Below are 12,253 nucleotides of genomic sequence, written 5' to 3'. Positions count from 1 at the left end.
GAACAGCTCTGTCTTGCAGGCCCTGTGGAAAGATGTCAAGTCCCACAGGGCCCTAGTCTCTTGGGACAGAGTGTTCCACCAAGTCGGGGCCAGTACTGAAAAGGCCCTGGCCCTAGTTGAGACCAATCTAACCACCTTGTGCCTCCGTAGGGCATACCAGGAGAGGCGGTCCCTCTGAGAAACGAAAGCTAGGAGCTAAATGGCACCTTAAACCTGGACTATCTAGGCACACTTTTTAATAACAAGAATACAAAGCTGAAAATGAATGAACTGCAGCTAAAATATTATGTTCACTTTTCACGTGGTCTAGTCCAGGGGTTCCCAAACTTTTTTCAGAGAGGGCCAGATTTGATGAAGTGAACATGCGTGAGCTATACTGCCATAGGGGCTGGATTAGGCCCCCCCAAACGGACTTTGGAGATGCCTGGTCTAGTCCTTCCCCTGCCCACCCCCCTAATATTCTTAAGAGGGTCTCTTCTCCAGTCTCCAGAGAGTAGCTGGAAGTGGGGAGGCAGGAAAAGGTCCTTTTTTCCTTCCATCCTGCAGTTTTAATCTGAAATCTCAGGCGCAGCACTGTGCCCAAAGCTCGGAAACTGCTCATGCGAATGACGTTCCCTGTCGCAAAATGCACCTAGAATAATGGGAGTTTCGAACCCTGTTCGTGGGAGTCCATATTCCACTGTCAAACAGCTCTTGGTGTCAGCCCTTCCTGATGCTGAGACAGAATCTACTTCCTTGTAACTTGGAACGTTGGCTGAAGTCCTGTCCTCCACAGCAGAAGCTTGTTCCATGGGATTTTTAATCTCAGCATCGTGGTTTGGAGTCCCACATTGGGCGAAAGATTCCTACGTTGCAGCGGGTTGGACTAGATGACCCTCGGGGTCCCTTTCCAACTTCACAATTCCATGATTCTAGGACAGCAAAGGAGAGCTGAGAAGGAGAGTTCGTTCCGTCAGCTTTCCTGCATCAGGCCACCTCCTAACCCTGAACAGTAGAAGCTGACCTTCATAAGAACAACCGGTTTAAGAATTGGTGGCCAAGTTTGATAATTCTTGTTTTGTTTAAAAATGTTAATCAGGGCCAGGACTGTTTTGTTATAATTGGCTGTACACAAGCCACTTGGGGGGAGCCTTTCTGGCTGAAGAACAGAGTACAAATACTCAGAATAAATAAGATGGGGTTGACCAATCTCCCGGAGAAGGAATCCCCGTTTAAGTTTCTGAGGAACGCTGTGGATCTGCCAAGAGGCTGTTTCCAAAGCCGCATTTACGATACCCAGCAAAGAGGCTGGCTCTTTGGTTGGGTTTGACCTTTGAAGAATGGGACGGGTTGGGTGGCTTGCAGCAATTATTTTGCCTTCTCCGTTTCGCCATTGGCCGAGTTTGCTGCTTTGACGTTCTTTCTTTGCGGCCGTTGTTGGGCTTTTTTTCCTACGCAGAGGGTCTCGATGAAAGGATGTGGGCGGCGGAATCCTTCCTTTGCACGGAGCCCTCGGAATAAATGCTCCCTTGCATTCCTTTCTCGCCAGATGAAAACATGGATGGGGCTGACCGTGCCAAATTGCTTAATGAGATGGGAATGGAGCGGCCCAAATAAAAGGCGTTTTACTCCACCCACTCTGTTTGGAGGGCTGTGTGTGTGTCTGTCTGTTTCTCCCAAACTGCCTTCATTAAAACACAGCTTTCTTCTGTGAAATTTCTGTTGAATCCGTGGACTTGGCAGTGAGAAAGCAGAACGGCCTGTAATGGAGTGAACGGGTCGGGGGTGCTAAAATCTCGTCTTGGGAAGAAATTGAAGGGTTGTATCCAATGGTAATTCTACTCGGAGCAAGTCAAATGAATGGACTTGACTACACCATGTGTGTTATATCGTAAAATCAGAAGGGACGCCAGGGGTCATCTAGTCCAACCCTCTGCGATACAGGAATCTCAGCTAAAGCATCCATGACAGATGGCAATCCAACCTGCTTAAAAAAAGTTTAAAGCAGTGTCATGTCACTTTAAATTCAGGGCTCCCCACACCCCCCAAAATTGGGCACTGTACAGTGGTACCTTGGGTTAAGTACTTAATTCCTTCCAGAGGTCCGTAATTAACCTGAAACTGTTCTTAACCTGAAGCACCACTTTAGCTAACGGGGCCTCCTGCTGCCGCCGCACGATTTCTGTTCTCATCCTGAAGCAAAGTTCTTAACCTGAGGTACTATTTCTGGGTTAGCAGAGTCTGTAACCTGAAGCGTATGTAACCTGAAGTGTATGTAACCCGAGGTACCACTGTACTGTATTTTGCTATAAGTGTTAGGATAACCTATTCCAGTGTTACAGTTCTGTGGGTTTCCTGGGAAGAGGGATCACACTTCAAAACGACCTTGACAGATTAGAGAACTGGGCCAAAACAAATAAGATGAACTTTAACAGGGAGAAATGTAAAGTATTGCACTTGGGCAAAAAAAATGAGAGGCACAAATACAAGATGGGTGACACCTGGCTTGAGAGCAGTACATGTGAAAAGGATCTAGGAGTCTTGGTTGACCACAAACTTGACATGAGCCAACAGTGTGACGCGGCAGCTAAAAAAGCCAATGCAATTCTGGGCTGCATCAATAGTATAGCATCTAGATCAAGGGAAGTGATAGTGCCACTGTATTCTGCTCTGGTCAGACCTCACCTGGAGTACTGTGTCCAGTTCTGGGCACCACAGTTCAAGAAGGACACTGACAAACTGGAACGTGTCCAGAGGAGGGCAACCAAAATGGTCAAAGGCCTGGAAACGATGCCTTATGAGGAACGGCTAAGGGAGCTGGGCATGTTTAGCCTGGAGAAGAGGAGGTTAAGGGGTGATATGATAGCCATGTTCAAATATATAAAAGGATGGAGGAGGAAGAAAGGTTGTTTTCTGCTGCTCCAGAGAAGCGGACACGGAGCAATGGATCCAAACTACAAGAAAGAAGATTCCACCTAAACATTAGGAAGAACTTCCTGACAGTAAGAGCTGTTTGACAGTGGAATTTGCTGCCCAGGAGTGTGGTGGAGTCTCCTACTTTGGAGGTCTTTAAGCAGAGGCTTGACAGCCATATGTCAGGAGTGCTCTGATGGTGTTTCCTGCTTGGCAGGGGGTTGGACTCGATGGCCCTTGTGGTCTCTTCCAACTCTATGATTCTATGGGGTTACTTGTTAAACCACTCTGGGAATTGGAGCCCTAAAAACACTCAGCACCTGCAGCAAACTACAATTCCCAGGATTCTTTGGCGGAAGCCATGACAGTGGTACAGTACAGACGGTGCCTTGGTCATGTCTATTAATTTCAGTGGGACTACTCTGGGTAGGACTAACATTAGAGAAAATGCTGTAGGTCCACTTAGCTGGATCCAACCCTTGTTACACAGGGGTGAATGTGGAATTCGTTTTTGGCGTAAAACTGGGCATCTCTGAACACCGTGCCATCCATTTGTGTTATAGTACGACTCGTGCAACACGTTGGCGACTAATATACACACCATAATTACCAAAATAATTGTTACATTCTTTATCAATCTTCTGAGAAAAATGCAAAACCTTATGCAAAGCTAGAGACATGCGAACTACCCAACCTAAGATGAACTCATGATGTCTGATTTCAGTGGATTTTTCAAGTGCTTATCCATTTGTGTTACGGCTTTCTGTTTTGTTAAACAAAAACAAAGAGCCGAAGTTCCCAGTCCTTAAGATTTTGGGAAATATGTTTAGGCTCCAGCCTGAAGGAAATTGAACAGGGCCCCCGAAGTGGCGCTTCAGAAATCAGCTGAGCTCCTTGTTCCCGATCCCCTTCCCAAAGAATGATAGAACAAAGTATATATATTTTGCTATGATGAAAATCTATCTCATTCTGGGAATGGGGAAATAGCCATTGAGTGGGCTGGCATAGGGTTTGGCTCCCTCAGCTCAGCCAAACTGGCTGTGACGACGCAGGTGGTTGAATGCATTTCTTCAATACACACACACACACACCGTATTTTTCGCCCTATAGGACGCACTTTTCCCCCTCCAAAAATGAAGGGGAAATCTGGGTGCGTCCTATGGGGCGAATGCAGGCTTTTGCTGAAGCTTGGAGAGCGAGAGGGGTCGGTGCGCACCGACCCCTCTTGCTCTCCAGGCTTCAGGAAGACACCCGCAGCCTAGGCACCCCTGTGGGAGGTCCTGCAAGGCTCCCCACGCTGCGGATAGCAGCCTGCTGCCCAGCGCGAGGAGCGCCCTGAAGCAGAGCGCCCCTCGCGCCGGGCAGACATCGGGCAGCCCCACAAGCTCGGGGGACAGCAGGGAGGCGCAGCGCCGCCATCCCGCTGTTCCTCAACCTGGTTTGGTTTCCCCGACCTGCTTTTGGGGGGGGGAAATAAAGGAAAAAAGTTTTTCCTTTATTTCCCCCCCAAAAAACTAGGTGCGTCCTATGGGACGAAAAATACGGTATATATATAAATAAAAATGATTATTCTACACCAGGGCTTGTTTGCCATTGAGGCAGCAGCTGGTTTGGCCACTGAAAGCAGGAGGCTGGACTTAGATGGGCTTGATCCAGCAGCAAGGGTCTTCAGGGTGCCCACTTTCCTCTTCACAACAATCCTGCGTGGTAGACTTAAGCTGGGAGACGCTGACCAGCCCCCAAACTTCCCTGGGAGTTTTCCAAATGGCCAAGGAAGGGTTTTGGCAGCATGTCCTGCCTGCTGCTCCTCTGCACAGGCCGTCCTGTCCTCCTCCTGCACTCTCCTAGGTCGTCTGCCGCACAATCAGATACGTGCCTTGTTTGGCTTGCAATGTTCCAGTTCGTGTACTCTCTGGCGCGTCCTGGCCTTGGGGCAGATGCTGTTCCTGCCGTCCCTGGCTTTTCGGCTGCTCTCGCCTCTGCAAGCAGGATCTGTGCTGATCCCCTTTGCCTTTGCAATCTGCTCGTTTTCCAGCTTCCCTTTGAACGAAATCCCCTCTGATTTTTAATCCTTTAATGCTGTTTGCAAAACCGCGGTTCGAGCACGTTTCTGCGAGGTTCCTCCCCCCCCTCCTTTATATAAAGTTCTGCCTGGGTGGGGAACCTCAGGCCCAGTGAGCCAAGGGCGGCCCTCCAAGCCTTTCTATCTGGCCCTTGGAATATTTCCCAGGCCACACCCCCTCTTCCCAAGCCACGCCCCTCACTGGCCCTGCTTCCTATCTCAAAGTGCGTTTGCCTGGCAAAAAGGTGTCCTCGAAATCTGGTCTTACCTCTTGTACAGAAAAGTAAGATTTTTTTCCGTGCCAAAATGCATCACTTTACACTTCTTGAAGGCATCTCTGATAAAGGAACAGAAAGCAATAGTGCCTAAAGGGTGATGTGGCTTCCTATGTGGGTGGATTTTGACATTTCAGTTTCACTCTGCCTTATACAGTGGTACCTCGGGTTAAGTACTTAATTCGTTCCGGAGGTCCGTTCTTAACCTGAAACTGTTCTTAACCTGAAGCACCACTTTAGCTAATGGGGCCTCCTGCTGCCGCTGCGCCGCCGGAGCATGATTTCTGTTCTCATCCTGAAGCAAAGTTCTTAACCCGAGGTACTATTTCTGGGTTAGCGGAGTCTGTAACCTGAAGCATCTGTAACCTGAGGTACCACTGTATTTATCTATATGTATCTACAAGCAATACAGAACAACAGCCGCAGTGCTCTGTATGGTGCCCTCGTGATTTGAGACTACAACTCCCATCAGCGCCTTCAGGATCTTCAGGGATGAGTGTTGTAGTTCGGCAACACCTGGAGCTCACCTTATTGGCAATACCAGCTTTAAAGTAATATTTGTGAGCCACCCCAAAAACTCTCGAAAAAGCGAACTCCAAAACTTGGTGATACTTCTGAAGCTGGATGTTGTGTTGTCTGAAGCTGGAGCCAGTGTGGTGTAGTGGTTAAGAGCGGTAGTCTCATAATCTGGGGAACCGGGTTCGCGTCTCTGCTCCTCCACATGCAGCTGCTGGGTGACCTTGGGCCAGTCACACTTCTTTGAAGTCTCTCAGCCCCACTCACCTCACAGAGTGTTTGTTGTGGGGGAGGAAGGGAAAGGAGATTGTTAGCCGCTTTGAGACTCCTTAAGGGGAGTGAAAGGCGGGATATCAAGTCCAAATTCTTCTTCTTCTTGTACCTTTCTGTTCCCTTTTTTAAAAAAATAGCTTGTGACACTGATTTGTCCTAATATAGGTATTGCCCACCTGTGGATTTAGGTAAGTTAAGTGTCTAGAATTTCAGCCAGTATTAGAAACTCAGATATATAAGCTAGGCACCAAATCACACCTTAGCTCTAGGTTACAATTGTCACAACGGAATGTCTATTTGCCAGGGGGGTGGACTAGATGACCCTGGGATCCCTTACAATGCGACAATGCTTGACTATCGCTTGCTCTTACATTTCATTTGTCCCAGCATGCAAGAAAAAGCAGCACACACACAATGGAAATGGAATTAACTACTGTATGGACTAAGGCAGAGGTTTTTAAACTGTGGTCGCCAACCTGGCGCCCAAAAATCTTCTTGTAATTGCAACTGGACCCGCGCCAGTAGCGAAACCCGCATGCGGAATTTTGAACACCGGTTGCAGCCTGTGTCTCTTTTTAAGTCTCTACTTGTTGTCTGGGCCTTGTTTCGTTAGATGGGTATAAAGTGGGGAAAAAAGAAAAGAAAACCAATTATTTAAGAAAAACGCACTTTGCACATGCTCAGCATTTCTTTGAAACAGACCTCACAAATGTAAGAAGAAGTGTGCATGCACCTGAAGAAGTGTGCATGCACACGAAAGCTCATACCAAGAACTAACTTAGTTGGTCTTTAAGGTGCTACTGGAAGAAAATTTTTTTATTCTCACAAATGTAATCAGTGATAATAATTTATATACCGCTTACATGGCCAAAGGAGCTTCTAAATCGGCTCACGGGTTTAAAATCAATACCATTACGTTTCTAACCCCGCACCAAATTAAAGTATGCGCCAGTCTCCCAAAGCCTAGTCCGCGCAGGGCGCGGCGGGAGAGGTAGTTCCCGCTGCCCCTGCTTGGGCCGGCGCCTTATGGACGAAAGGACTTCACCTCCCGTCATCCCTTGCGGCGGAGCGTTCTCACCCCTCTCATTGCCCGCGCGGGGCGCGCCGGGAGCCGTAGTCTCGCCGCCTTCCCTCGGCCGCGCGCGCCGCATGTCGGCGAGGCAAGTAAACAAACTCGCTTTCCCGTCGTGCCCCGCGGCAGAGCTCACAGAGGGAGGGAGGGAAGGCCGCGGCCCCGCCGCTCCTCTCACGGGCCAGGGAGGGTTGTGAGGAGGAGGAGGAGGCGGCGGCGGCGGACCAAGATGGCGGCGTCGGGCTCCGGGGCCGCGGCGGCGGCGGCTGCGGGAGCCGGACCGGGCTCCTCCTCGTCGTCGTCGGGCGGCGCTGCGGCCGCGGGGGGCGTCGTGGCTGCGTCGGCCGCGGCAGCCGCCGCCGCGGCGTCCAACCCCCGCAAGTTCAGCGAGAAGATCGCGCTGCAGAAGCAGCGGCAGGCCGAGGAGACGGCGGCCTTCGAGGAGGTGATGATGGAGCTAGGCACCACACGGGTAAGGAGGACGACGACGAGGAGGGAGGACGGGACGGGGCACGGGGAAGGCGAGGGCGAAAGGCCGCCTCGCCGCCCGCCTGCCCCTCGGCCGGTCCGTCCCTGAGGGGGCGCTGCGGGGGAATGGGGGAACCGACTTCCGGTGAGGGGTACATATACGGGGGTAGCGACATCCGGTCTTGGGGGGGGGAGAACGGAGTGGGAAGGGAGCCAATGACGGGGCGCCGACTTGGGAAGGGGAGGGCGTGGATTGGTTGAGGTCCTGGGGTGCAGCATCAGTTAAGGATGTGTGTAGAGGGGGAACCGGGGTGGTGGGGATCCAATGGCAGAGTTGGAGAGCGTGGATTGGACTAGGCGGGTGTGAGGTCATGGGGGGCATCCTCAGTTGAAGATGGGCGTGTGAGATAAGCTGGTGGTGATGACGTTGGGTCTCTTGGAGGAAGAGATGTTGAGTCTTAAGTGCTTAAATGGGTGAAAGGGAGAGGTAGTGGGGGGGGCTTGTCTTGGGGTCGTGGGGGGTCATAAGGGGAGGGGGTGCTGAGAGAGGTCATGGAAGCGCCGTAGGGAAGATGGTGGCGGCTGTAAGGATGTGAATTGGCGGACACACTGTTCTGGGTGCTGTCTTATTTATTTTCTAATAGATAAATGAGAGGGACGCGGGTGGCGCTGTGGGTTAAACCACAGAGCCTAGGACTTGCTGATCAGAAGGTCGGCGGTTCGAATCCCCCGACGGGGTGAGCTCCCGTTGTTCGGTCCCTGCTCCTGCCAACCTAGCAGTTTGAAAGCACACCAGTACAAGTAGATAAATAGGTACCATTCCTGCGGGAAGGTAAACGGGGTTTCCGTGTGCTGCTCTGGTTCGCCAGAAGCGGCTTAGTCATGCTGGCCACATGACCTGGAATCTGTACGCTGGCTCCCTCGGCCAATAAAGCAAGATGAGCACTGCAACCCCAGAGTCGGTCACGACTGGACCTAATGGTCAGGGGTCCTCTTTACCTTTTTAAAAGATAAATATGTGGGTCTCTTCCTCCACAATAACCCTGTGAGTTAGGCAGAGAGGCAGGAACAGGCCCAAAATGACACAGTGAGCTTCATGGGCAAGTAGGTATTCGAACCCTGGTCACCCAAGTCCTAGTCTAACCCCTGCACCAAACTCCTTGCCTCAGGTCCACCAACGGCATGCAACCCACCCACCCCCAGGAAGGTTACCCACTATATTTCTTATAGTATATTCTCTTGCATTACATTTTGAATTCTGTGGAATTCTCTAGTTCATTGCCCAATCGATGGAGTTCTGTGGAATTCAAATTGCAATTTGATAAAATTAATAAGAAATACTATTAAGGAATCATCCAGCATAGCAGATTACCATTGCCACAACAGGTAGGAAAACTATTAAGTGGTCTGCTGAGACCCTGAGCCATTTTTAAGTGGTCTGCTGGGATGAAATGTTTGGGAATTGCTGGCTTAGGATGTAAATGAGGGTGGAACTGTTTGTAGGAGAGCAATGGCTTGAGGGTTGGCTGCGAATGAATCAGGTCATGGAGGGACCTTACCTAGGGGTATGGCCTTGTGTATTTGAGGTGGGCGTCATTAGTGGGCCACTGCAGTGTAGGGGACTTGTGGAAGAGTAGTATTGTCAGGGCTGAGGGTTCCCATTTCCCCCAAGATCAATGTTAGAACTGATGAGACCATTGTTGAGGCATGCTGTTTAGGGAAGGGGGGTGGTCATTGAAACGCTCGCATAAGGGAGAAGTAGAGAATAGGGAGAGTTTGGGCTGATTGGGTAATGTCATGGGGCACTCCATAGAGGAGGAATCTGGGGGAGGGGTGTACTGTAATAGAGGAGGTGGGCTTGATGGAGACACCACTGTGTTTTACAGTATAGAATGCTTAACTGCTGAAATCAGCTACAGATTTTAAGAATAAGAATAAGAATATCTTTATTGTCATTGCCCCCTTCGGGGACAACGAAATTACTTGACTGCTCCATAAAAACACTAATTAAACAATACAATATAATACAGCAAGGGAGATTAGATGACTTTCAAAGTCCGGGCTTCCCATTCAGGGCCAAGATCGCTCTGGAGAAGAAGCTGTTCTTAAGACGACTCGTTCTTGTCTTCATTGACCTGTATCTCCGTCCCGACGGCAAGAGCTCGAAGAGACAGTGACCAGGATGCGATGGATCTTTTACTATGTCCAGTGCCTTCCTATGGCACCTTGTGGCATAAATCTGCTCTTGATGAGCATCAGTGTAAATCTTCCCCACAGACTGGAACATAGGAAGCTGCCACCTACTGAATCAGACCATTGATAAATCTTGCTTAGTGTTGACTACCCTGCCTGGTAGCAGCTGCCCAGGATTTCAAGCCGAGTTCTCTCCCATTCTTACCTGGAGATGCCAGAGATTGAACCTGCAAAGCAGATGTCCCTTCCCTTGGATAGGGCAAACTGGTCTATCTAACATGGGCAGAGAGATATAAAGTGTGCACAGGTGTATTAACCATGAATTGCAATTCACGGAGGGATGAGGTTGTCAGACTTAAGCAGCATAGTGAGAACAAGCTTCAGGCCTCGCTGGCAGAAAGGGGACTTGATGCCAGTATCTCTGGGTTACTCAGAAATCTCTCCCGTCCTCAGTCTTTTAACAACTGAATATCCTAAGCTGAACATGCCAAAAGTGGCTCTTATACATTGGCTCTCTGGTCTTCTGGATACTGCCTCATCAGCCCCACCCAGTATGGCCGACAGGCAGGACAGGCAAGTTCTCCCACCGCCTCTCTTAACAGAAACCCTCTTGCTTGAGTTTTCTTCTAGCATTGTTTTTGGGTTTCCAGGGAGAAATGAGGCTTCTCCTGACAGACTTGCTGAGGTCGTTGGTTCATTCATTTATCTCCATGCGTGATTCTCTCCTTGATCGTGATTAGGGCCGTGAAATGTGGTGAACATCTGGAGATACATAACCAACTAGGAAACATGATTTCAACAATTGGCTTTTTTTTAAAAAAAGTTTTGCTTTGAACAATGCTTGGGGAATATGCTGATAAAGTCGTTGTCTTCTCTCTGGCTTCTGCAGTGCTCGAGGCAAAATGTTAGGCAGGTCCCCCCCCCCCTTCTTTTCATTCCGCAGATCTGGAACAATCTCCCACGGGAAAGAGGGGGAAAGTCTGCTCCCCGGAGATGGTTAAAATTAGATTGGGCAAAGGATGAGAAAACGCAAAAACAGCGGCCTGGCCTCGGCGGGGGTGGAGGGGCACATTGGATGTGGCTGTCTTGGCGAGTTGAGTTGGTATCACTTGCCAAGGTTGGGTCAGGCTGGAGCCCTGGTGGATTTCTGTGCCCGGAGTCTACCTGGACTGTGTATTACGTACCCTGGGATCTGTACAGATTTGGGGACTTGAGAGTGGCACTCAGGAAGTGCTTCTCTGTTTCCAGCAAAGGCTTGCCATGTTAGATCAAGCCTGGAAGGCCGCACCTGCACCATCCATTTAAAACACTACGATACCACTTTAAACAGCCATGGCTTCCAGCAAAGGATCATGGGAGCTGTAGTTTATCAAGAATTCTGAGAGTTGTTAGGAGACACCCCACCCCCAGTTCTCCTCAAGAGCTACAATTTCCAAAGTGGGTCAACAACCAATCCCTGTTCCCAGGGAATGGTGGGAATTGTAGCTCTAGGAGGGAAATGGGGAGTGTCTCCTAATGACTCTTGGCACCCTTATCAAACTATAATTCCCAGTGTTCTTCATCCTGTCAACTTGGGGTGACTTCCCAGCGTTTGGCCACTAGGTTGGAGGATCCACTGAGAACATCACTGGACAGGTCAGAGGGAGAAATGGAAAACTCTTTGGGAGGCCTGCCTAAGCTGTCCAGACACCTGAGAATTAATTTAGATGGATTCTTTTTCTCCATTGTGTAGGAGATTGTTATAATTTACATAGGGTTGTATCCAACATTACATCTGCTCAGAGTAAGGCCACTGAAATGAAGACATGAATAGACTTGACTAACTTCGCTCCATTGATTTCAGTTGGTTTTCCCTGAGTGGAAATTAATTGGATTCAGCCCACTCTTTTTCATAATGACATCCCACATATATGCGAAGTTTGTTTGACTTCTGCCGAACCACATTTGTGTGAATCGAAATGGTGTGATTGACAAGCTAGAACATGTGCAGAGGAGGATCAAGGGTCTGGAAACCAAGCCTTAGGAACGGTTGAGGGAATTGGGTATGTTTAGTCTGGTAAAGAGGAGATATGATAGCCATCTTCAAATATCTCAAGGGCTGCCACATGGAAGATGGAGAAAGCTTATTTTCCTCTACTCTGGAGGGTAGGACCCAAACCAATGGCTTCAAGTTACAAGAAAGGAGCTTCCAGCTAAACATCAGGAAGCACTTTCTGATGAACAGTAAGAGCTGTTTGACAGTTGAATGGACTCCCTCGTGAGGTGGTGAGCTCTCCTTCCTTGGAGGTTTTTAAGCAGAGGTTGGATGGTCGTCTGTGATAGATGCTTTAGTTGAGACATTGCAGGAAGTTGGACTAGATGACCCTTTGGGTCCCTTCCAACTCTACAATTCCATGAAGTGCGCATGTGTTATGGGGAAGGGAGGTGAATCAGTAAACTTTGACATGGAAGAGATGTCCTTTCCCCTAAGGAACAGCAGACGTCTGTTGGCTTCTGCCAAGG

General features: G+C 49.4%; 1 protein-coding gene across 1 annotated transcript in view; it reads left to right on the top strand.

Annotated features, from left to right (window-relative positions):
• Positions 1-6,853: 6,853 nt before the first annotated feature.
• Positions 6,854-12,253, top strand: part of CRTC2 (CREB regulated transcription coactivator 2) — a 38,360-nt gene continuing 32,960 nt past the window's right edge. The window contains exon 1 of the mRNA XM_083477049.1: positions 6,854-7,562. Within this exon, the coding sequence (XP_083333175.1) occupies positions 7,320-7,562 (243 nt within the window). The 5' untranslated portion in view covers positions 6,854-7,319. The remainder of the gene's footprint in view (positions 7,563-12,253) is intronic.

This window comes from Podarcis liolepis (genome assembly GCF_965112155.1).
Source record: "Podarcis liolepis genome assembly, chromosome: 15".
Lineage (NCBI taxonomy): Eukaryota > Metazoa > Chordata > Lepidosauria > Squamata > Lacertidae > Podarcis > Podarcis liolepis.
The sequence above is the reverse complement of the archived record's forward strand: the minus strand, read 5'-3'. Positions and strand labels throughout refer to the sequence as shown.